The 27,086-nt window shown below is 41.3% G+C and overlaps 1 protein-coding gene across 5 annotated transcripts in view; it reads right to left on the bottom strand.

The window, feature by feature from the left end:
• Positions 1–27,086, bottom strand: part of LOC135113787 (solute carrier family 35 member F3-like) — a 78,096-nt gene that overhangs the window by 20,490 nt on the left and 30,520 nt on the right. For 3 of the 5 annotated variants that reach the window (XR_010274996.1, XR_010274997.1, XR_010274998.1), the window contains 2 exons: positions 12,966–13,019; positions 2,209–2,502 (listed from right to left, as the gene is read on the bottom strand). Coding sequence is in view for 2 of the 5 variants with exons in the window: in XM_064029378.1 (XP_063885448.1) it covers positions 12,763–12,768; positions 12,966–13,019 (60 nt within the window). In the remaining 3 variants the exon portion in view is untranslated. Of the gene's footprint in view, positions 1–2,208; positions 2,503–11,908; positions 12,769–12,965; positions 13,020–27,086 lie in introns of those variants that run through there. The other 2 variants (XM_064029378.1, XM_064029377.1) reach the window with 2 other exon arrangements.

Below are 27,086 nucleotides of genomic sequence, written 5' to 3'. Positions count from 1 at the left end.
TATATATATATATATATATATATATATATATATATATATATATATATATATATATATATATATATATACCTGATAAATACAAGAATATACTCGTATATACCACGAGCATGCACGAGTTCATATTATGGTCGCATTTTGAAGTGTTTTACGACATATGGAAACCGTACACACAAACACACACACACACACAGAAGGACATCAATGCATAATGCAACATATATATTTTTTCTCCTTTATATATAAATATTTTTGCAATCGTTGTTTTGCATTACATGTATTTCACCGACCTTGAACAAATCACAATGTCGGAGCTGAATTATTGCATTTTTACAATAGATTGCAATCGCTGGTATTATTATTATTATTATTATTATTATTATTATTATTATTATCATTATTATTATTATCATCATCATCATCATCACCATTACCATTATTTTCGCAAACAAGATACCAGTAACTATGAAGGTCGTTTAAGTTACGTTATGGGCACGGCAACAAAACACACACACACACACACACACACACACACACACACGTCCAGGTACTATTTCGGTGTATTGGTGTGCTCTGATGTGGCCTAATTAAACCTACGCGGGGAGCCGAATGATCACGTCTCGAAAATGGACACTGCACATCATTACTATCTATTCACGTCAAAGCAAGTCCGTCAAACTCTCAAGATTTGTTCAAAGGTTATTCGATACACTGGTGAAGCGCTTCGTTAATCATCACCATTAGAACTACAAGATTCTACAGCAGGAAAATGGGCTTCAATGCTTAGAGAGGGAGGGATTAGACAGCGCACGCTACACTGGTACACCGCCTTAGAAGTACTGTGTTACATTGTCGATACATTTGCACAATTCTTGGCTTACATCACGTGCCTATTCTTTGCATGTCCGATATGAATTAAGATTATCAAAGTTCCTATAGACATGCACATATAAAGAACGTCTGGCCTTATAGAATGATACGGCTGGGTAAGTTCAGAGGGCGGCCACTGGTTTAATGCATCATATATATGTAAATTGCCTATACTGGGAAATTGATGTACAAATGCACCACTACATCATGCCGCCAGTCCCGCCACCGACCCCGAGCTGCCAGGATGGTGTTCGTGTGGCGAGGCGAGGCAATTTGTTGAAGGCTACACTGATTAGTTTCTACGTTAAATATCACTTTCATTCACCATACTCTTACTCTCATTTCACTATCCTTTCCATGTTCTTCCCGCTAATTCATTTCAGGCTTCTTCTAGTACGTGCAAGAGGAAGCGTGAAAGTATGTGTGTATCAATAATGCGAGAAAGGAAATGAATCATACGTGTTTATCTTTCGTGACTGCATTCCAGAGCTTCAAAGACTCGACTCCAAGGGAATCATCTCATTCACTTCACGCTTCTAGAAACATGAAGCGTCTGTGTATCTATGAATACAAGAAAGAAGTGCAACATTTATCATTATATTCATGATGACTTCATTCCGAAGCTTCAACGATTCGACTTCAAGTGAGTCGGCTTCGCATTCCTCCAAAGCTCTGCAGCTTATGAATTGGGGTGGTGGAGACGTGTGGCATCACCGGTGGCTACTCCTGCAGGATGAAGCGTACACCGAGTCGTTGATATACAGAACAGCCAGCAAAGCTTTCTAACTGAACTGACCTCCAAGCAGTAATCGTTGCATGAATGAAAGGAGTCCGTAAATATTATGTAATAAACTTATTACTCACATAGTTGCCACGTGTCTCCATACGCTCGCTCTCTCTCTCTCTCTCTCTCTCTCTCTCTCTGAGCAACATGACGTGTCACATATTATAAGATGCGAAAACATATCTTATACTGAGTAAAAACCTTATATAAACATATACAAAGGGAGAGGAGGAGACGGTGAAAAGAGAGGATTACGTGAAGGAGTGGGAGAAGGGGAGGGGAGGAGACGAGGGGGAGGAAGACATTGGGGAAGGAGCGCGAGAAAATTTATCCTCGACAAAGTGCTATGATTCATTGCCTTCTACATAATATATCGTGTGTACTTCACCAGTAAGGCTTACTGTGGTGCGCGAAGACCGTGTTTGCAGTGTGAGAGAGGATACAAAGGAGGCACAGCTGATATGTAAGCAGCTGATACAGTCATGGCGGGGTGGCGGGGTAGGAAAGGGAATTTCCTGCTACAAGGGCAAGTCTAGTCACTTCATATAAACACTGACCTCCTTTTGTTGCAATGACCACGTGAGGTGTTGGGAGAAGCCAGTGCCAGCCTCAGTACAGAGTTGTGTTCGCTGTGTCAAGGGTTGTGATGTCTTCCTCAGCGCTTCCGCAATGCTCCTAGTGTCCTGAGGCGGCAGCAATCCCATGTTTACTTTTCGTTTGCTCTTCTCTCGTCCAGCAGCTCACACACCTCTACATCAGAGGCCACACAGTCACCATACCCACGCACTGCACGCCGCTGCATGCCCTGGCCCATGACGTCAAGTTTGCTGCTGGCGGAGTGATACACCTCCCTGACGGTGAGAAGGTGCCACCTCATCATTAATTTCCTGCATTATTTTAACCTTGTATGTAATTTTTTTTTAAAGTCTTGATGGTTTGTAATGAAAGTTGTAATAGTATGATTTATGGTTTTAAAAGTAAAATGGATGTACGTATAGTTTAGCAACAGCACCAACGCCTCATCTTAACTACACTACCGCCCTCCGCCCCTCCTTCACTCCCTCCCTCCTCTCGGCTCTGCGTCCGTCCTTGTGTAGTTTTCGTGGCCTTCGTGATGAAGTATAGAAGGTTTTGATAACATTACTCAAGGTTTTAATCATAATAGATCTCAGTACACTTTAAAAATCATTGTTTTTTTTATGTATTTTTATGTAGAACTAGCGCTCCCTCCCTCTTTCTGCCAACCCACTCTCCTTCTTTCGTGTCTTCCACCGTGTCTCCCTTTCGTCCACCTTTCCACCACCACATATCCAGCCATCTCCGCACACCATAACGAATCTGACAACGGTATATCTGTGAGCAAGATTTTCTATTCACAGTAAAGTCAGAGAATCCGTGAAACTACGCGCATTGCATCCTGAATAGTTTAGTAGATACGTATTTGAGGGAAGTCTTTTTAAAATACATGTAATACTCAAGTGAATGTAGATGGACGAACCTTGAAAAATGTATATATTTGTAAGAAACTCGATATTAAACACTGATATAAGTTTGACTATTTCAAACTTAAAGAGGACGAACTCTGGTATCACTTAGGTTAGAAAGGCGAGTACTCAGCCGCCACCAGCGCCACCTCAGCCTCACTACAACTAAATTCGGGAGTTGGAAGCAATGCGTGAAGGAAAACTTCTATAACCATGTCGTGTTGCCCGCGTCATCTCCGCCACAGGTGTCTAAAGGGATGCCACTCAATGACCGAGAGGAAGACGTAACGAAATGTAAAGGCGGCGGCTAAACTCTGCAAAAATAATGTTCGCAACTTTTCGTCACGACGCACCGCCGGAGGAGCGTCTCAGAATTAAAAAGTTTAGGTATTAAAGTTCAAAAGTGGTGACGGGCGGTAGTCCCTCGCGACTGAGAGAGAGAGAGAGAGAGAGAGAGAGAGAGAGAGAGAGAGAGAGAGAGAGAGAGAGAGAGAGAGAGAGAGAGAGAGAGAGAGAGAGTGTGTGTGTGTGTGTCTACCTGCTGTCCACTTTCCTCCTCGTTACATTTCCAGTACAACACATCCAACCCACACCCGCCCGCGAAAAAAAAAAAAAAAAAATTCAAAATGAGAATCCAATGGCTGTCACGTGTCCTGTCGGCCGGAAGTGCATTACCAGTACACCTTATATAACACTCACTTTCTGCCTGTCCGTCTGTCTGTTAGGCGGAGTTTCTGGTACTCTCTCCCCCTCTCTCTCCCTTCCCCTCTATCTCTCTACTAGCTTAACTTGAAGCTCCCCAAACAAGCGAGGCAGCGCTGGGCAAAGGAACACACAGGCTTCCAGCGTTACACAAGGCTGTGACAATAACATCCGCGAGCCTCGTGTGTGTACCTGAGGGAAGGGCGAGGCTCTGAGAGGCGAGGGGCGAGGAGGGACTACATGCGGATACAATTGCAAAACATCTATTAAGGATGTGCTGGTGTAGGAGAAGGGAATCTGGTACTGTTGTGTGTACATATAAAGAATGAACAGTGTGTGTGTGTGTGTGTGTGTGTGTGTGTGTGTGTGTGTGTGTGTGTGGACTATGCTGGAAGGGAAAGGCCTGCCCAGGGCTGTTGTTGTGTGCGCTGCTCCCTGTAGGCGTCCCTTCAATGGCCAAGAGACTGCGGTGACCTTTCCTTGAAGAATGATTGGTGTACAGAAGGAAGTGGACGCTGGAGTGCACGTGACAGGCGGCGGCGCAGGGAAGGCTGCACAAACAGTACATAACACAATCTATTCTTCCACATAAGAGCTGTGTCAAGGTGTACTTACATGGCGTATACAAGTTGGATAATACATACCAGTAGTGTATTATTATATTAGATTAGATAAGCACCAGTAACAGATCAGTACACTTGTTATGAATGTTTCTATTCATATCTACTGTATATATACATATAGTTGCCCAATGTTCCCTCAAAGAGAGAGAGAGAGAGAGAGAGAGAGAGAGAGAGAGAGAGAGAGAGAGAGAGAGAGAGAGAGAGAGAGAGAGAGAGAGAGAGAGAGAGAGAGAGAGAGAGAGAGAGAGAGAGAGAGAGAGAGTTGAAAAGGCAAAGGTGTACATTTCAGTTAGAAAGAATGGAATGGAAATACAAGCACATTTTTACAGCTCGTCACTGGGATAAAGGAATGAATGTAATAACGAGTAAATAAGTAAATAATATTACACGCTATGCTATTTTGAAAACATTTTTGGTTGAAATATTTGCCTCACCTCCTATGAAGCGGACTCACTTTATTCTCTATTACAGCATTTGCTTGTGACTCATTCCTCTCCAGCAACAGTACAGTAATTCTTCAGAAAGATATGCAAAATACATTGTCACTTAAGTTTTGAAACGAATGTCTCTCATTATCATTTGGTGATATTCTTTTTTTTTTCTAAGGACATTCATCAATATTAACTTTTCTATGATTTTAAAGCTTCTGTTAAATCTCCATAGATTCTAGTGATATACAGTATGATTTCGCTCATGTCGTGAAAATATTTCAATAACCGATCGATATTGACGTAACCTTGCTGCAGGAATATCTAACCAGTAGGGGTTTTAATGATGTAATCGATGCTACATTCTGACGGTAACATAATACCAGGCGACTGCTACGATTTGGGGCGATGTGTTACACTCCATCTGAGCGGCATCGTTTCTGGGCTGGACATTATTCCCTGTCGACAAGTTGTTCCAGAGTTCAAAGCATTTTTTCATGATGGATGCTGTCAGAGGTAGCACACGCCACGCACACACCGGCACACACCGTGATACACCACTGTGGCTGAGCTCACTGGTGCAGCACAACACACACACACACATACATACACACACACACACACTCACACATGGGGTACATTTACAGCTGAATAGACAGATGATACAAACGCACACAATGTAACTTTGCCTATAGTGTTGCTTTTTGTTATCATTGAGGCTGCTACTATCCACTACTACTACTACTACTACTACTACTACTACTACTACTACTGCTACTACTGCTTATACTGCTCCGTACGTACTAATACTCCTGCTATTACTTCCACTATTACTGGATTTAGCGGGGGGTAGCGCTGCCAGGTCGCCATCTACTTCATTCTATTCACGAAGCGTCGTAAATTCTGGCGACACTTATTGGATTCCTAGGGTTGTCAGGACGTGCGGGGTTGTCACTCGTCCGTGGCGGGAAGTGTTCCAATATCGAAAAGATTTGCCTTAAGGGGAAGCGTTACGAAGATGGAGTAACCCCAAGCATCTCAGATTCAGTGCTGCAGGAGGAGGAGGAAGAGGAGAAGAGGAAGAGGAAGAGGAAGAGGAAGAGGAGGAGAAGGACCATAACAACAACGATAACGAAAAGGAAAGATGACATGCGTAATACAAGACACTCCCAAAACTGTATATAGGATTATGAATATATGAGCAGCCTACATAAGATTGAATACGATTTCTTCCACGTCTTCTGAAGTGTTACCAATATTTTACTATGACTTGAAACTCTTCCCTGCATATCCTCTTTTCAAATTTGTTGTGGTGTACAGAGGTGTCTGGATATGCGGCGGTGGGAAGGCGTAGGGAAGAGACGGTTGAAGGAAGGAGGGACGAGAGGAGGGAAGGAGAGAGGGAGGGGCGGAGGCAAGTAGTATAGTTACGATGAGCTAGTGATGTTACTAAACTATACGTACATCCACTGTCCTTATAAACCCTTAAAATTATGCTATGTTAACACTGTAAGTTTCATCACAAACCATCACGGCTTAAAAAAATCACATATAAGGATAAAACAATGCAGGAAATGAATGATGAGGTGGCACCGTCTCACCGTCAGGGAGGTGTATCTCTCCGCCAGCAGCAAACTTGACGTCACTACTTGGCGCGCGAAGGTCCAATGTGGGACCGTTTGGTTACTGCTTGTAATTTGAAAACACAACCTGTGAGCAGCAGCCAGGGCGTGCAGCGGCGTGCAGTGTGTGGGTATGGTGACTGTGTGGCCTCTGATGTGCAGGTGTGTGAGCTGCTGAACGAGAGAAGAGCAAACGAAAAGTAAACATGGGATTGCTGCCGCCTCAGGACACTAGGAGCATTGCAGAAGCGCTGAGGAAGATAATACAACTCTTGACGCAGCGAACACAACTCTGTACTGAGGCAGGCAGTGGCTTCTCCCAACACCTCACGTGGTCATCACAACAAGGTTAGTCTTACTATGATATTAGTTTTGCCTTTGTAGCGGCGAGCCGTATGTCCACCCAGAGACCAGATCAAAGGTGTCAATGTTACTTTTTTCTTACACGCTGCAAACACACGGTAATCCTGCACTAGGGTAGCCCTTAGTGGTGAAGCAAAAGGCGATCCCTTACCATGAACACAATAGATCGTGACATACTTGTTGTGGAGGATCAATTTCCCCGCTATACACTCCCCCCCCATCTCCCTCTCCTCCGTCCCTCCCTCGCCTGTCACTCTCCATCCTCCGTCTATCCTCTCTCTCTCTCTCTCTCTCTCTCTCTCTCTCTCTCTCTCTCTCTCTCTCTCTCTCTCTCTCTCTCTCTCTCAGCAGCAGAAGCAAACTTATGTCAATAACAATAAGTAATATAATAATGATAATAAAGATAATAATAGTAATAATGATAATAATAATAATAATAATAATAATAATAATAATAATAATAATAATAACAATAATAATATTAATAATAATAATAATAATAACCTTCCCTCCAAAAACTAATATATCCTCCAACATTTCCTCCCGTCTCTGCCTCCACATCTCCCGTCCCTGGACCCACATTCCTTCCTGCCGCTGCCCTCAGATCCCATCCCGTCACTGGCACCAAATATCTTCCCGTCCCGCGCCCTGGATCTCCCGTCGCTAGGCAAGATCTCCGATAATTAGCTGGCAGACAGGGCAGCGGAGGATGAGGAGAGCGAGAGGGAGACAGGCGGCACGGTGTGTGTGTGTGTGTGTGTGTGTGTGTGTGTGTGTGTGTGTTTATTTCTAGTTAGTGTGTGAAGTTCTGTGTGCAACATATTTGACAAGTATATATATATATATATATATATATATATATATATATATATATATATATATATATATATATATATATATATATATATATATATATATATATATATATATATATATATATATATATATACTCGTATATATATATATATATATATATATATATATATATATATATATATATATATATATATATATATATATATATATATATATATATATAATGTAAATATGTATATAATTTGTGTGTACTCGTATATAGTTATCTAATATATTACGTGACTTATCTATCTGTCTGTCTATCCGTGTGTGTGTGTGTGTGTGTGTGTGTGTGTGTGTGTGTGTGTGTGTGTGTGTGTGTGTGTGTGTGTGTCGTGCCCTCTCGCTCAGCCATTCCACCTGTCTTTACTTCACTGCAGGATACAGAAATCAAATCGTTATCAGGCAGCACACGAGCCTCAGAATAGAAGTTTTAGTGTTGCGCGGTTTCTATAGTCCACGCCACAACAGCAGCAGCAGCAGCAGCAGCAGCAGCAGCAGCAGTAAGAGTGTTTTATTCATTCATTCACTTCGTTCTTTATTCATTTGTTTTATTTACTTATTTTTGTAGAGTATAGGCGTGTGTTGGGTGGGGGAGCGTTCTCGTGATGGGCCAGCCAGGCAAAGCTTTGGTACACGAATTCCTGGAAAAACTAGTAATTGGTTAAATGTTTCGTGCAGGGAAAGGCGAAGTGCTGACACGGAACCCTGAGTGCTATTACCATGGTTATTTTTTTCACTCTGCCAAAAGTGTGGGGGCATCTTGCGGCAGGAGGAGATAATAGAGGAGGTTGTGAAGGAGTGAGGTGGAGGAGGAGGAGGACGATGACTAAAAAGGTGGTGGATAAAGAGGAGAGTCGTAACAAATAAGGGAGAGGGGCACTCGGAGGAAAAAACGAGGGAGTAAAAACCAACTAGAGGAAGGTATGAAAGGTACATACCACAACCTCACTCAGCGTTAACCCCACACTAAACACTCCACAACACTCCTCACAAAAAACACCCACACACTGACACACACACACACACACGCAAAAACTTTACTGTCGTGATACTCTTGCCCTCACACACAAACACACACACACACAGCAACTAAATAGATAAATACACAGTTAACCAAAGAACAGGTGAACTACACATTTACCTGCGGCACTTCGACTGATTGCTTTGGGCAGGTAATTCTCTCACGGCACATCAGTTAGCATGGAGAGAATAACACCAAGGTTTACCATTAACTTGTCCTCACCCCTCAGCCTGTCTGCTTGTCTGCCTGTCGGTTTCCTGTTCTGCCTGTTTCCTCTAGCCATTCATAGTATCTTGTTTCCACCTGCCCCCCCTCCCTGCCTATCTGTCGAACTGCTAGTCTTCCTCTTTCCTCCAGCCGTCCATAAACTACCGATGCAGAAAATCAGATCCGTCAGCCTGCCAGTGTCAGCAAGTTAAACAAGTCAGTCCTGAGTCAGTGGCACAAGTTGGCCCACTAAAGTTTTCTTGGAGGCGATTTTCAGATAGTTTCACCTCGATACGTGCGAGTCGGAGGAGCGCTTTGGAACCCTGGTGGTGTGGTTGAGGAGAGGGAGAGAGGGGTGACTGGGAGAGGGAAAAGGGAAGTGGGATGGGGGATAGAAAGGGAAGGCAGGGAAGGGAAGGGAGAGGAGGGGAGTCTTGCTAACGACTGCGAAAATCCTTGAGCTCGTATTGCAAGTCGTGTTGCCAAAACAAAAGTGCGATTGCATGTGCTTTTTAAATATTTATTGCGGCGTAAACCAATTCCACCAGGGAGAAAAATACGGCATGAAAACACTCCTTCCGGGCAGACGTCTACAGCCATTGCCACGACACTCAACCATTATATTCCCTGAACGTCAACCACTAAGGCAGCTTCACTCCACCATCGATAAGTATCATAAAAGTGTACGCGTGGTTACATTTTCCCCAATCTCACAGTCCTAAACCCATATTCTCAAAGGCAATACAAGACGAAGGCATAAACATATCACATTCTTCTCCGGCACAGCTCGACTCAGCAACACAAAACAGCCGGCAGAACAATGGTAATAATCAGCTTACGTCCAAACTCCCCCACGGAAAGGAAGGACCAATTTCCAATTACTTTAGCGCATATTCGCTCCCGGAACACCTGCGGCCTTTGAGATGTCCCCGGAACGCCAGGTGGGAGGGCCAAATTAATCTTTACGGAAAAGTTGAGAACCACTTTTGCGTCGTCACCGGCACACACCGGCGGTCCCATAGCGAGTCTGGGAAGCAAATGGAGGAGGGTGAGGGAGAAAGAGAGAGGAAGAGCGCAAAAGGGACAAAGAGAGGGACAAGAAGACTATAACGAAAACTGGCAGCACCGCAGGGAAATTAGGACGAACAAAGGGGCATCACAGGTGTCAGGGAGTTATAATTAGTTCCGCGGAGACACAGGGAGCCAACGACGAACAGAAAACGAGACAGAAACCCAGACAGAAGAAAACGAACAGAAGGAGGAAGGGGTACACGAAAGCTCCCCCTAAGACAGTAATTAACAACCTACCATCACACTTATTTTCCGCCATTCATAACTTAGGAGTGTCATAACTTACATATGAAACTCCAGCTGTGTTTTTCCCCTCCGGCACAAAAGTAACGGCATTAGAAGAAATCGAAATGTATTTAATTAAGGGACAGTCACGGGACGCCTCCGCCACCGCCACGAGGTCTGATAAAATAATGACAGGCCATTTTCAAACGAATTTTTCCTTTCGTCCAGGGAAGTTTCCAATCAAGGGTGGAGAGAGAGAGAGAGAGAGAGAGAGAGAGAGAGAGAGAGAGAGAGAGAGAGAGAGAGAGAGAGAGGAAAAAATTAGAAAACTTTTAAAATTCTGAGATATTATTGGAATAACAGACAAATATCTTCCTCTCCCTCCAATCCCACTCTCACCCTCCCTAAAAAAGAAGAAGAAGAAGAAGAAGAAGAAAAGAAAAAGAAGTGGACATTTTTTTAATCCAGTTTATATATTTCCACCAACAACACTATTTCCAAACAACCAAGCAAACAAACACCGCCTCTGTGATAAACATGAACGGGAAAGACTGGTGAATATATTTTTCCTCAACACACGTCAGTGCTCCAAAAACTTTTTTTTTTTTTTTTACTGGGAAAGTTTAAAAAAAATAACAGACACACGTCCCGATAAGAAAATAGTGCAGCGTGCGATAGGACAAGGGCGAGGACAAGGAAAATGGAGGACGGGGAGCTGAAGGATAAAAGTGCAGGACAAAGAGGGGAGAGTTGCAGGATGAAAGGATGAGAGAGAGAGAGAGAGAGAGAGAGAGAGAGAGAGAGAGAGAGAGAGAGAGAGAGAGAGAGAGAGAGAGAGAGAGAGAGAGAGAGAGAGAGAGAGAGGATTTAGTCTGGAGGTGGAAGCAATAATTTCATTATCACAGAGGCTGGAGAGAAGGTTTTATGAAGGCATTTTTCTCCCTCCTTTTCACTCGATAATTTCTTGCTTTTTCCTCTTCCATTTTGCATCTCTCTCTCTCTCTCTCTCTCTCTCTCTCTCTCTCTCTCTCTCTCTCTCTCTCTCTCTCTCTCTCTCTCTCTCTCTGGTCATTTCATAGTGAAGAGGAAAAGATGTACAGTAAACATGAAACTTTAACACACACACACACACACACACACACACACACACACACACATCATTCATACCGTAATTCCCAAAAATGAACTCTGATTTTCTTCTCAAAACCACCAAAGCGATACCGTTCAAAATCTAAACCTTTCAAGCACCCCTACTTAATTATCTCTAAGAATTAACTCAATATATCTAAGAAGCAACTGAATTTATGTATAGCCACCTTCCCGAGTACAGTTTCCAGCCATATCACACATGAGGATTACCCACCAGACCCCAGTAAGCGTCTTTCTCGTCCACCCGATATCCACTGGCCAGAGTAATACAGCAAACCAACCTGCAAAATCCCCCTTCCTTCCTTGGACACGCTCTAATTAATCTTCAAGGCGTCGGTGGGGAAGGAAGACGCAAAAGACGAGGTTGGGTGAGTTTGTTTCCACTGGTGCGTTTCACAGAGGCAGTGTCAGTTGTCCCTCACTTCTGATCTTTCACTGATGTTACTCTGTCCGTGTCAGGAGACGCATAGTAAAGGCAGTCTGTGGAGTGAACTGTTGCCCTCATTTTGCTGTCTTTGTTGTTGCTGTTATGTTGCTGTTTGTAGCGCAATTGTAGGTGTGGAAATGGAAGTGGAAGAGGGGGAAGTGTGTCTGTGTGGAGGGAGGAGGAGGAGTAGAAGGAGGAGGAGGAGGAAGAGAAGGGGAGGGAGAGAGAGAGAAGTGAAAGAGCGAGAAAGAGGACAAGAACAAGAACAAGGAGAAGAAGAAGAATAAAAAATAAGAAGGAAGAGAAGGAGGAAAATAAAGAGTAAGAAGAGGAGGAAGAAAAGCAGCAAAAGCAGAACACAGTATATGACAGCAACGGTGCATGATGTTAGAGACAAAACGATTCACTGATTAAGACCATCATAGCTTATCACGAGAAGCGAATCAGGTGTTCTCGATATAAACAACTACAGGTAATGATGTTCAGGTGTTCTCGATACATACAACTACACGTGATAACATAAACCCGCCACACTGACAACAATACAAGCTTTCCTCCACTAAACCTCCTTTATAGTTGCTTCTACTGACGGAGGAACAACCCGAGCTGCATTGCCGGCCGGGAGTCAGAGTCACGGGCGGCGGCAAAGCGGTGGCCAGGGTGTGGGAATCGCCTGCCGCCAGATGATTATTGGCGGTAATTCAGGCGCCACGACCCGAAAGTTTACGTTTGCAGTTATTGGTTGGTGTAATTACGCACCTCCCTCGTGCCGCCCATTCCGCCCAGTAATCTCATCTAACAAGCCTCTGCTCCTCCAGCCTGCACACTACCTGCTCCTCTCCGCCCTGCACAAGCTTCCTACTCTTCTTGTGCCTCTTCTTCACTTCCTTTCACTCCTTCCCCTTCCTCAGCCCTCAAGGATGGCTGCATACTATCTCTTGAGGAGGGAAAAAAAAAGGGGAGGATGAGGAGAACAGACGCACACTAAGAGGACACAGACGACGCCAGAGATAATTAATACAAAGAATAATACAAAAAGAGAGAAGGGGGGAGGGACAGGGAGCAGATCTTAGGTAAGCCTTGATCCTTACCTCATTTCTACCTGAGCGACTTGTAATGGACACGTGGGCTTACCTGTGTGTCAGAAGGATCCTGGAGACGCCCAGGTGTGTGTCTTCTCGACGAGGTCTGAGGAGGGGAGGAGAAAAATGATGAAATTAATGCATCTAGACTCGAGACTTTGAATCCGATAAGGAGACGAGATAAAGAGGAGAAATATAATGATTATATAAGAAAATGAATGTCAGGTAAAGGATTACAAGAATAAAAAAAAGTGGTTGATGAAAGGAGTGAAAAAGTGATGAAATTAATGTATCTAAACATAATATTTGTGAATCTGATGACGATATAAAAGAAAAAAAAAGGAATAATATAATGATTACACACAAAAAAAAAAAAATCAGGAAAAGGATTAAAAGAAATAAAAAAAAGAAGTGGGTAACGAAAGCAGTAGGAAAGAAGGGACTGGAAAGGAGGAGGAAAAAGGAGATAACTTTTCCTTTCCTGATAATGTGTTGGTTTTATGTACACGTCACGTCACTCTGAAGGGAAAAAAATAACATTGAAAGAGAGAAAGTATTTCCTGCACCTCGTCTAGAATTCAGTGTGTGTGTGTGTGTGTGTGTGTGTGTGTGTGTGTGTGTGTGTGTGTGTGTGTGTGTGTGTGTGTGTGTGTGTGTGTGTGTGTGTGTGTGTGTGTGTGTGTGTGTGTGTGTGTGTGTGCAAGCATGTTTTCATTTAGCCCCGTAAACGTTGAAATTACAAGCACTCATGCAGGAAAAGCCGTGGCGTTTAAGACACTTTTCCCTAAATTGACACGAAGCTCGCAGGAAGGAAATATTAAAGTGACTGTCATGCAGGTACGTCTGACATTTTGGCGTCTGGGAAGGAAACATAAAATTTAAAAAAGGAAAAATGAAGAATAAAAACGTACCTATTGTATATATACTACCACCTCCTCCCCCCCACCTCTCTCTCTCTCTCTCTCTCTCTCTCTCTCTCTCTCTCTCTCTCTCTGTGTGTGTGTGTGTGTGTGTGTGTGTGTGTGTGTGTGGGTGGGTATAGAGTCAATTTTTACAAGCGTTTTATACAGACAGAAAGCACGTAATAAACTTTTCACTGTCGACTCAACGTTCCCTTTTCACTGTACTTTTGTCCTCGCCTCGCTCGTTATGCTCCATCCACGGCCCTTGCCTTCACTTCCCTCCTCCACGCTCTAAACCTTCCCCTCACACGTTCAATTTTATCTCTCTCCTGTCCAAAAGAACAATGAAAACACTTTACGAGGATTGCATAACATATACGTGCTTTTTTTTTTCTCTCTCTTCTGTGTATGTCAAGAAGGATGTCCACCCGGCAGTGAGAAAGGAGATGGCGCGGTTGAGGCAACGTGAAAGAGAAGAAAAAGAAAAGCCAGGAAATGTGGGTGTGTCTATTAGTTATGATTGGAAAAGACGTGTGTTGTTAAGGGATGGCAATGTAATCGATAAGTTTTCACCATATTTTTTCTGAATACAAAGAAAAATACCAGTGTGTTGAAATTATGTTCATGGAATGTATGTGGAGTAAGGAAAAAATTGAATGATCCGGAAATTCTTAAGTTCTTAATGCAATATGATCTGGTTTGGCTGTTAGAGGTTAAAAGTGCGTATGAAAAAAGCGTACCTGGTTTCTATATGTATAACAATAAGTCAAGAGTAGGCTGTAACAGAGGTGGTGTTATGTTGCTCATCAAATGTGCGTTGATGCAATATGTGACCAATATAAACATGGAGGAAGATGACATGATATGGGTGAATTTATCGGTGTGTAAAGATGTGAAATTCGGTGGTGTTTATATACCTCCAGAAGACTCACTATATTGCGAAGCTTCACCGTTTCGAGCGTTAAGTGAGATGTGTTTGAACACTCGTGACGTAGTTGTTTTAGGTGATTTTAATGCACGAGTTGGATCACATGTGTTGTCGTGTGGTGATGGAAGTGTCTATAGATATGATGGTGTGAAGGATCCGGTAGTGAATAGTCACGGGCGTATGTTGCGTAACATGTGTAGAAGTAACAATATGGTTGTGATGAATCACCTGAACAGAAAAGGAACTACCTTAGGAGGTGACTTATCTTTTAGAAGAGGATCAAGATGGACATCGGAGATTGACTTGTGCGTGGTTACTTCCGATTGCGTAAGATTTGTCAGTTCGGTCGAGGTAAACAAGTCAGTTAAAGGTTCCGACCACGCCCCAATTTGCGTAGATCTCGCTACTAAAGAAATGACTCAAGTTTCCCCGACAGAGCTGTTAGAACGAGCTAACGGTCTGGGTGAGTCATACCGAAGAATACGTGCAAACGAGTCGATGTGGAAAAGTCCAAGATATGACACCGTAAACTTACATGATTTCAGTACCGAATTGCTAAGTCTCGATCCACCGAATCCGGACGCTGTTAGTATTGAAAATATTTCTGAAGCCTTCAGATCGAGCAGTGAAATTATTCATGAAGCTGCTCGTAGGAACAGATGTGGACGTCTCGACCAGCAGGAAGAAACGTGGGACAGAACGTTGCCGCGCTGGAGAAGGATATTAGAAACAAATGATGCTAAGTTCATATGGAAGGCCATTAACTGGTCAGGGAATATTGATACGCACGAACACAGACAACCTGAAGACGATCAACTAAAGACCCATTTCGAGAGCTTGTTAAATAATGAGTGTCACACTAATAGTATTCGCACTGTATGTATAGATGACTCGACTCGAGGTCGCTGATTATTTTCGATTTTTTTAGTCTGAATGTTTTCGATTTTCTACAAAAGTAATCTAAACTGAATGTTTTCGATTCTTGCCAAGAAGTATTATTTTCGACAACCCATTTTATGTTTTTTTGGACTGTTTTCGACACAACTCTTACACATTTAGTGTCCGTTTTGGACTATTTTCGACACAACAATTACCTAGCTATTTACAGTTTGGATTATTTTCGACACATCATTGACCTAAATCAATATTTTTTGGAATATTTTCGATACTTCATTCAGCCATTTTAGACATTTTGATTATTATCTTGTTAGGTTAGGTTAGGTTAGGTTAGGTTAGGTTAGTCTTTATAGTCTTTTGTTTAAGTCTAAACGTGACGTGATGTGACAGTTCATTTTATCCAGTGTCGAAAACATTCAGAATTTACCATTTTTTAGTGTCGAAAACATTCAGTTCAATATTTTTTTACTGTCGGAAACATTCATAGTGAAGTTTATTTAGTTTCGAAAACATTCCAACCAATGTTTTTAATGTGTCGAAAATAATCATGATTGAAAAATATATTGCAGAACCATCGAAAATAATCAGTCTAAGTTGCCAAATCATTGTCGAAAATATTCATTCTTAAACATGTTAGTCTGTCGAAAACGTTCAGACTAAAAAAATCGAAAACAATCAGTCCACCCCTCGACTCCAACGATACCCGTATTAGACGAACCTTTCACTGTACAAGAATTAGATAAAGTACTCAAGGATGTGAATGTTAGAAAAAGTTATGTTGGTATTTGTCCAGGAATTATGAGAGCTTTACCTGTTGACTGGATCATGTTCTTTTTACATATGTTTAACGTTGTTTTTCTTAATGTGTGTTATCCAGTTTCATGGAGTTGTAGCAAACTTTTTGTACTCTTCAAAGGAGGTAAAGACAGACTTGAATGTGGAAACTACAGAGGCATATCCATTATGAATACATTGGCAAAATTGTATGATTACTTAATTTTGAACAGATTAAAACTATGGACAAGTATTGATAAATGTCAAGCAGGTGCTCAAAGCGGTCGAGGATGTGTCGAACAAATAATGACGTTAAGATTATTATGTGACCTGGCTAATTATAAGAAAAAGAAGCTGTATATGTTATTCATAGATTACAGCAAAGCATATGATAGAGTGCCTCGAGGTAAATTGCTTGAATTGCTTAAATCACGTGGTTGTGGTAAGGTTATGTTGCGTGCTATACAAGCTATGTATTCCTGTACTCAAAGTGTGTTACGTTCTGCAACTATTGATGCCACTGTTGGAGTCCGCCAAGGATCTCCATCGAGTTGTCTCTTATTCACCATATACATGGATGAGGTGGTTAGGATGATAAACAGGTGTGTAGATACAGATGGATTCTTGGGGAAACTACATACGCTCCTTCTTATGGATGACATGGTAATACTAGCTACTTCTAAAGAAATGTGTGTGAGAAAGTTAACCGCAGTGTTGGATTATTGCCAAGAATATGGAATGGTACTTCATGAAAAGAAAACAAAACTTATGGTAGTGCGAGGTACAGATGAAGACAGATTGCCGTTAACTGTTCGTAACATCAAGATAGACTGTGTTCATAAGTATCTTTACCTTGGGGCATGGATTTGTGATGATGCAAAGATGAACACAGTATTGGAACTTCACGAAACCGTGAATGAGATGCAACTCGATAAATTTGCAATTTTTTGTGCAGCAAATAACATTATGCCATATACATACAAGCGCAAAGTATTTGATGCTGCTGTCACTTCTGCCCTTCTTTATAGCTCAGAAACATGGTTGACAAATAATCCTAGAAAGATAATTGTTCAATACAATAGAGCAGTAAAGAACTTGCTAGGGGTAAGGAAATTTACAAGCCCCGACATGTGTCTTATTGAATCAGGTATTCCACCTGTACTTGATGTCATAGCGAAAAGGAGAAGGAAATTTCTAGAATCAAAGTTAAGGGAACCGAACGTTGAAGAACCATTCTATGTTGCATTTGAGTTGTGCAGAGTAGCTAATACTCCAGGGTATCAATTTGTGATGAAGGCACTACAGTATAGAGATAACGTAAATCCACTGGATATAGTCAAAATAAAAATTAGAGAAAAACCCGAGACGGCATCTAAGTATGTGGCGTACAGATCAGTAATTAACCCTGAACTATCAGTACATCCAGTTTATGTCAGCAATGAGTTTGTCCCGGACTACAAAAGGCAGGCCCTTACGAGGCTTCGACTAATGTCACATGATTTAAAAATTGAGACAGGTAGAAGGAATGGAATGCCAGCAGAGTTGCGACTGTGTATGTGTGATAGTAATGCAGTACAAGATGAGTCTCATGTTTTGTTAAATTGTTCTTTGTCAAGGGACTGTAGGGCTAAATATAATATGTTGGATTTTAGTAGTTTTACCAGTTTAATGAAGTATAAGGGTAAATTAGGTACTTTGTGATTATGTTTGCGATGTGTTAAAGCTTTACGGCTAAAATGTTCTTGTTTTTTTTAAAAGAAAGGGAGTTTGAATTTTTTATTAGGCACTTTATGTGATTATGTTTGCGATGTGTTAAAGCTTTACGGCTAAAATGTTCTTGTTTTTTAAAAGAAAGGGAGTTTGAATTTTTTAGGAGTTAAGTTTGGAGAAAGTTTGTTTTTTGCAATGTGAATTGGTTAATTTTATCTGGACAGAATTTTTATTTGTAGCTCTTTTTTATATGATATAATGATTTTAGTGAAATGATTTTTACTTTAAGCTCCTTGTAATCGCAAAATTCTGTCAATAAACTATAATAAACTATAATAATAATTGCTACTGTTGCCCTCTCCCTCTCTTTCTCTCTTTCCTTTGTACCCTCTGGCCTCCTCCTCTTCTTCTTTATCCTCCGTGTCCTCCTGCCCCAATAAAGCCGCTTACTTGTGTGACGGGGCACCTCATACAGATAGTGAGTCCCAGAAGCAGACAGTATCATGGTAGCAACCGGACAAGTCTCATTTCGAATTGGATTTTACGTCGCTTCTGTAATTCAGCCGCGTCTGTGTGGCGGTGCACCGAAGTTGAGCGCGGGGCAACAAAAGTACGAGGAGGGAGAGAGAGAGAGAGAGAGAGAGAGAGAGAGAGAGAGAGAGAGAGAGAGAGAGAGAGAGAGAGAGAGAGAGAGAGAGAGAGATTGATTCCACCCTCTCTCACACGCCAGGCCTTTCCACTCTCCCCACCCCGCCGCTCACTGCAGGGCCGTCAGGTGTCACGTGTTGCGGGCCGCCAGTGTATTAGTCAGGAGTCGGTAATGTCAAGGCCACTGGTTCTCCTTGAGTGTTGGCATCTTGATTAGTGAAGCGTCATTGGTGTCATTGCCTGAGTGTAGCTGTGGTGCATGTGTTCGCCCTTCGTCTGTTGGAATTTGAAGGGTTTTTACTGTTTCTTGTTTTGTTTTGTTTTGTTAATTTGTGTTTGTTCTTATTTAGGTATCCTTCTATTTATCTGACTTCTATATCTATTCTATTTATTTATCTATTATGAGTTATCTACTCGTTTACACAATTTTATTTTTTATTCAGGATTGTGTGATTAGTTCATGTGACTTAACTATTTGTCTATTCAAGTGACTTCTCTATCTACACATATGTACTTATTTCATTCACTCATCTACTTCGTATACTACTATAAATGACAACTATCAATATTTTCAACACATCCATATTCTTATAAAAAAAATATATATACACAACTTCATCATGTCCCCTCCCCCCCAAAAAAAAATCTTATTCTTACACTTTCTTTTATCGAGCTTCGCAGGATCGAGCAAATTGTTGTTTCTGTTCGTGGATTTGGTGAAGCGGTAAGACATTTCATAAGATTCTGAAGTATATTTCTTCTTCGATTTATTGACAAAACTCAGGGTCATGCATGAATCTCGAGACGTCTGGTATACAATGTGCTTCTTGTCAGGAATCAGAGGAGGAAGATGAGAAAGAAGAAGAAAGAGGAAGAAAAAATGACAAGAAAAGAAAAAAAAAGAAAAAATAGAAAAAGAAGTGAAGGACGAGGAGAAGGAAGAGAAGAGGGAGTAGAAATAAGAGGAAAATACAAAGGAGGAAAAAGAAAAGAAAAGAAAAAAACAAAAACAAAATTGAAAAGAAGCAGAAAATAAAGAAAACAAATAGAAAAAGAAAAGTAGGAGGAGGACAAAAAGGAAAAAAAGAGGGAGGAGAAACAGAAGAAGAAGAAGGAGGACAGTATCAACGAAGAACGAATCTTGTAAATCAACACCTGCTCACCACAAACATCTAATTCCCGCACCGGGCAGCAAAGAAAACGCAACCTGGGGAAGTTCTGTCGAAATGTCCAAGCAAACCATTAAACATTCCACGAGTGCCACCAGTGGACAAGGTGACATGTGAGCTGAGATTAACACACTTCTTATGCTGCAGTCAGTGTCGGCCATGCACATTGAAGGGGTAAGGGGTGGTGGGTGGGGGGGACAGTGCAGGCTGAGTAAGAGTAAAGATCAGTTCAGTACTACAACATATACACTATTATTAAGCTCCTATTTTTACTCACTGTTCTTCTCCTTCTCTTTTGTACATCAGTAAAGGTCAATTGAATACTACATATAGTTCAGTATTAAGTTTCTATTTCTATTCCCTCTTGTCTTTCTCCTCGTCCTTTTCTTAATTCTACTTTTTTTCTCTTTTTTTTCTTTTAATTTTCTTTGTCTTTGTTTTCTTTCCATCTATCAGGGAACTCTTTTTTTTCTTTTTATCGTGACAGACTATGCCAGTCAGTACTTCCATAATTGTAATCTTGGTTGTATGAATCGGTGGAAAAAACAAAACAAAATTACTTTACGTTGCTTAGCATATCAGAAAAAAACTGAGTGAATTCCACCTTTGTGTATATTTCATCCACTCATGTAATTCTACCCATATCTATAATTCCACATTCCTGCTATAAACTCAATTCTGTATTCCAGCAACATGAATAATTCTAACCATACATATTTTATCCAAACTCACACTGAATACACGTACACAATAACAACACCAGCTTAATTTCAGCACTTAATAATTTAAACATTTACTGCGGTATACAACAATTCAGTGCACAGAAAGCACTGCCTAAAATAATTTCAAACATCTACGAGAAAAAAATAAATAAAAGAATAGCCTTTCCAATATTTAGCCAGTAAAGTATTTAGACGTGGCTGCAGAACAAAAGATACATCCCGGAGTGGTTACTTAAAGAATGACGTGTCTTGTAGCGGTGAAAGTTAATACAGAAGACGTGAAAGTTAATACAGAAAAATGTGAATGTGATCTGCTGAAATACACAAGGACGCAAACTTCTCCGCTATCCTGAAGGCACGCTGTAGGACACTCGTTGTCGCGGCAAAATATATCACGCGAGAAATTACGAGCAGGACTGGACTTGAAGAGGACAAGCTGCGGTATCGCTTAATAACGGAATCAACCTAAGCGGGATAATGCGATGAAACTTTTAATATCGCTCCGTCCAAGTTTGGGAAGCAGCGTGAAGAAGTTTCGGGGAGAATGATTTAATTATCAGATGACGGCTTGATGCTGGCAGACATCCATCCGTAAATACTAAGAGGAACAGAAAAATAGATAAAAAAAGACTGGTCCATATAAAAGCCAGGCTATATGTCACACGTCAATTACTAGGGTGCAGGTAATTATGTAAGAAAAAAATAGCGATTTTTATATATTTTTGTTCGGTATTGTTGAGTACAAGAGAATCAGTATCCTTTCGATTTTCTCCTTTGCATTCTTCACCAGAGACATAACTAGTGGGATGAAGATAAGGGGTTGACACAAGAAAAAACACCACTAGGATGCTTCAGTATAAAAATATATATACGTACACTGATACAAGAATTAGTTAATGATAAACTCTCCTCTACTGAATAAAAAAAACGTGTGTGTGTGTGTGTGTGTGTGTGTGTGTGTGTGTGTGTGTGTGTGTGTGTTTGTGTGTGTATTCGAAAGTGACTAGCTAGTATTTGTATGGAAGCTTATATTACATCCTGAACATTTCGTGCTAATCATCGTTATCACACCAAATGAAGCGTTAGGAAGGCATAATCACGTTTCACGCTTCGCCAATGATGAAACACCTCAACTTCCGGTAGTATTGTTCCTGATAATTGTAATATGACGCAGACAACACCACCAATCCCTGCACCACAATTGACTCTCACACCAACACGTAAATAAAATCACCTCTGTGCACTGATTTGTATCACTGCCCTCACACTGGACACGGATGGTCAGCTTGGCGGTTTCTTTGTCTGCACTGAGAGGTTTTCAAGGAGTTTGGCTTTAGCTAATAATATACTTCACTGTGTTATCAAGGTGTCAGTGCCGAGAACGAGGACTGGGAAAGTATACCGTAATATTCCGTTCCGTGGTTGCTGTAAAATGTCAGATGAATAGTGTATGTCATGTGGAAAGTTATACAATTGTAGCATAAAAAAAAAAAAAAGAGCAATGGAGTAATGACAGAGTTCACGACGCATATAGATTCTGTCACTCATGCTACTACTTTTAGATTTATATTTAGTCACTGTCTTCTCAGTAATCAAGCTAATGTTATATATATAGGAAGACGTAGTATTCCATAGATTTTAAGATATCTCACATAGTTATCTTGTCTCTACTGTTTATCTGTCTGTTAATCTTTCTGTCCCTGTTCGCTTCTCTCTCTCTCTCTCTCTCTCTCTCTCTCTCTCTGGGATGGTGAATGGTATCTACTTACGTATAAACTCCCGCGCGTGTCACCCTGAGCGTGTCACCTTTCACCTTCCTTGCGGGCGACACGTGCGGCAAGGTGCAGGTGTACTAATGACGGCGGAAACTATTTTGCGTCACTTTTTTGGGGAACAAGGCTTTTCACTTCGCTGGCGTTGCTTTAGAATGTTCATATTTCATAATTTTATAGAAAGAGTTAGGTTAATATTTTTACAACCTCCTTTTTTCTGTCTCCTGTTCCGGTTGACGTAAGTTCATTACTCCTACCTGCGTTTTGATCTGCGTGTTGCCGTAACGAGCTCCACGAGATTGCTAGGTGTGATGTTATTGTTTCGTTATTCCGTGACTAGCCACTTGCGTCATGCCAGCCACTTGTTCTTCGTTTGTTTTCATACGCGCACGTTCTGTTCTTTCCTTTTTTTCGAACCTTTTTTTTTTCTAGTGTTCTCATGGTCATTTTGTAACTGTTGGTACTGTTCTCTTCGATTACTGCTATTGACAACGTTGGGAACTTTCTTGATTTTTTTTTTATATATATATATATATATTACTATTATTTACATTAATTTCTTTTCTAGTTCTCTAGTATATTGTGTTCTTTCTCTTCCCCTTTCTAGCCTCTCTTTCTCTTACTCCTCCACGTGTTCTTCTATAAACAACATGTGAATTTGTCTGCCCCTAATATATTAAAATTTTGTTTCGCTAGTATCTTGCATTCTTCCTTTTCTTTTTTCTTAGTCTCCCTCCTCCTTCTCCTCCTCCTCTTTCTTCTCTTTCCAGCAATTCCACGTCAAATGGGGATGATCCTCTTCAAACAGGAGTACAAAACTGATCTGGCACCAACAAGCAATAGAGTAGCATCCCCACGTGCGCCGGACACTTCACCGCCACCCAGCTGTCCCGGCCCGCCAACACACCACAACAGCCTTCCCTGCGACAGCCTCCAAATTGCCCCCGGGAAGCAAAGGAGGAAACGTCCAGAGAGTGTATTTATTTTACGGTAGGTTCATAAAATCGGATTAAACAGTAACATGGATGTCTCTTTCACCTCCCGCTGTTGCCTTGCCTCTTCTGCTTCTATTTTTATCTTCTTCGTCTGCTTCTTTCTCTTCGTCGTTGTCGTCCTCCTCCTCCTCCTCCTCTTCTCCGTCTTTTCTTTGTTTCCTTCAACTCCTGCTGCTGCTGTTTCTCTCTCTCTCTCTCTCTCTCTCTCTCTCTCTCTCTCTCGTTTTTTTTATGTTCGTTCCTTCCTCCTCCTCCTCCTCCTCCTCCTCCTCCTTTTCTTCTTCCTCCTCCTTCTCCTCCTTTTCCTCTTCTTCTTCTTCTTCTTTTTCTTTTTCTTTCTTCTTCTTCTCTAACACCGTCAACGTTTCTTCTTCCTCTCATATTTTTGTTCTCTCCTCCTCCTCCTCCTCCTCCTCCTTCGGTTTTCATTTTCTTACGACCAGTGTTATCATATCGCTTCCCACCCTCAAAATGCCTTTAATTTCCACCTTTCTCCTCCACGCCTCCTTCCTCCCTCCCTTCTTCCCTCCTCCAGTGTGTCTCCTTCTCCACTCCAAGCCACACTGCTGCTTCTCCTCCCCTCTTCCTCCAATTTATCTTAAGAAGCCCTCAAGTAAAACATTTATTATTATTATTGAGCTTGCATTTATATTTTATACCTCTCCTCTATAAGTCTTAATTTATTTGAGTGAATGGTACAGTTTTCAAAGGTTTCTTTCTGATGTGGTAAACTGTTGAACTTGTGCATATTTATATTTCATGCCTCTCTAAGTCTTTATTCATGTGAGTGAATGGTTAGGTTACTGACTTTTTATTTATTTATTTTATTTATTTTTTTTCGCAGGGATCCTTCATAATAAATTTTCTCAACTGTAGTAAATTATCGAACTTGCATTTACATTTCATACATCTCACAGTCTTAACATAAGTGAGTGAATGATTAAGTTACACAACGGACTCCCTTTTTCCTACCTAGAGTCGTTCACAATTACTGGTCTGCCTCTTACACTTTTCTCACCGGTAACAATTCCACCTCCCGCGTCTCTAGTCTGGCTGTGATTGATCATGACGCTAAACTCCCGCATGGCCACCAGCGCTCGGAAGACAGCGTCCCTTGAAGGTAACTGCTCAGGCATAAATTAATGGCTAAGCACGCACATATACATAATTTGCCATTTTATTCAGCTGCGCAAGTCTAGGTCCTCAGAAATCCTCTAAATCTTGCCTGCAGACATTTCTCATCCCTCTGCTGCGTGTGGGAAAGGAGAGAGGATCTGAGGAAGGCAGGAAGATAGGAAGGAAAGGAATGGTGCACGAGAAGGAAAGGTGGCAGAAAGAAATGGAGGAAAATGAGAAGGAAAGAACATATGATTGAACTGGAGGGAGAGAAATGGTGCCTGGGAAAAAAAAAAAAAAGGTATTGAGAAGAAAAGGGAGAAGAATAGTAAGAAGGGACATATAGTGCGATTAAAGGATAAATCTAGTAGGGATAGAAGGAATCAATGAATGAAAAAAAAAAGTACGAAGGAACAGTAAAATGAAGAGAGACATGAATTAAAGAGAAGGAAAGTAAAAATGAAAGAGATGGTTATAGAAAGGATGAGGGGAAGGGAAGAAGAAAAAAGAAGTAGGATTGGAAGAAAGGAAATAAGGCGTTAATGAAAGAAGAAAGACTAATATATATATATATATATATATATATATATATATATATATATATATATATATATATATATATATATATATATATATATATATATATATATATATATATATATATATATATATATATATACACAAAAAGATGAAAGGAAAATAAAGAATGAAGAAAAAGAAGGAAGAGAAAAAAAAGAAGAGTAAAGAAAAGGTACGACAGTGAATACCTGCATGAATGTAGGAAGGAAGAAAGGTGTGAAACAAAGAAAGGAACTAAAAAAAAAACAAGGTAAAGGAAGGGGGAATATTTATATCTTCAATCCTTACCTTCCTCTTTCCATCTCCACCTCCATCACCTCCTCCTGCTCTCTCTTCACACCTCTTAAGCACTCAGTTGATTCTCACGTTTACCTTTCATCCCTTTGTTCTCGCCAGGCTTCCTCCTTGCACCTGCTTCACTCCCCATGCCAAAGCTCCAGCCCCTTACCCGCGCCTCGCTCCTTGCCAGCTCTCGTACAAACACGAGTATCAGTTTACGTATAGTCTCTCAGAGTGTAAATTTGACATGTTTTCACGATATCAAGGGAAGGAAAATCGGTCTTTTCTGTTATGGGAAAAAGAGGGTATAAGGATTTTCTATTCTAAATCGTATTTAAAAAAAAAATTTTATTTAATGCGTGGCATTCTTTCCCTTCCATTCTCCCAGTTCACCAGTTCGTCGCAGCCTTCACGGTCGCAGCGCAGGGTAGAGGAACAGTTTCGTTTGTAGTATTACGTGTGTGTGTGTGTGTGTGTGTGTGTGTGTGTGTGTGTGTGTCCACCATCCAATGCACCTGATCATGTTTGTCCGCGGCAGAATGTCTCTGTGTGTGTGGCCTGCGTCAGTCTGTTTGTGATTGTAATTGGGACACTGAAGGTACAACGATGTTTAACATGTAAACTTTGCCTTCGTCCAATACTACAATCCAAAAGTGGTGGGGTCGTTCGATTTTCGAGGGAGTGGTTTACGCTACACCACTGGCACATAAAGGGGAGGGTTCCGAGCACGCGGCGCTTAATGACAGCAGTACGACAAACTCAAATAGGGAAATGTAAAAGGAGGTCATTGCTCATCTTTCCTTTCTGTTTTGTGTGGGGGAACGAAAATTGCCTGTCCTCGTCTGGCCTTGGTAATGTGATGTGTGCTTATACTGCTTACGCTACAGCGACATTTTACGGTATTGCTGCTTTATTTATGATGTGCTGTTTGAAAACGTTGCTTCTATTCAGTTCATTCTTCCCCTCGTTCTTGTTCTTGTTACTTTCTTAATCTTGTTATTCTTTTCTTGTTCTTGTTCTTCTTCTGCTACTACTGCTGTTGATTTTTTTGTGCGTTCAACATATTTTTTTTAAGCCATTTTCCATTTACTATCCATACACGTCTCAGACACCGTTTTCTTGAATATTCAGCTGCTTTGTTCTTGTAGGGGCTCTTCATCACATGCAGAACAGGGATATTCACTTATATTTAGAAGGACAGCACTAGTACACATAAGAACCTTGGCCTTTCCTTACGTCTGAATCATGCATACCTGTCCACTGGCTCGTACTTGATGTTGAGTGGCGACTTTTAGCATATCACTCACTCAGATAACCAGCGCCTCCACATGCATGTCAAATTAGACGCAGAATAAGAGGAAACTTCACTCTTCATTCTGAAACAAAAAAGTTGAACCAAAAGAAAGAGAGAAAAGATAATAAAAAGACTCAGTTTGTCTCGTTCAGGCTGCTTTCCTCATCATGTCTGCATTCTCTTCATCTTTGCAAGGCTTTTTTTTTTTTCTTATTTTGTCGCGCGTCGTCTTAACTTTCTAACTACTTAACTTCGTAACGGCGAGTGTTGCTTTTCTTTCCTCCCACGACCCACTCATTCAGCAGCACCGGCTCGGGACGCCGCCATGCCGGACAGTGAGGCGGCAAACACGGGGCTTCATTTTCATAGCGTGTTAGCGGCATAACAA

The sequence above is a fragment of the Scylla paramamosain genome, chromosome 26 (assembly GCF_035594125.1).
Source record: "Scylla paramamosain isolate STU-SP2022 chromosome 26, ASM3559412v1, whole genome shotgun sequence".
Taxonomy (NCBI): domain Eukaryota; kingdom Metazoa; phylum Arthropoda; class Malacostraca; order Decapoda; family Portunidae; genus Scylla; species Scylla paramamosain.
The sequence above is the reverse complement of the archived record's forward strand: the minus strand, read 5'-3'. Positions and strand labels throughout refer to the sequence as shown.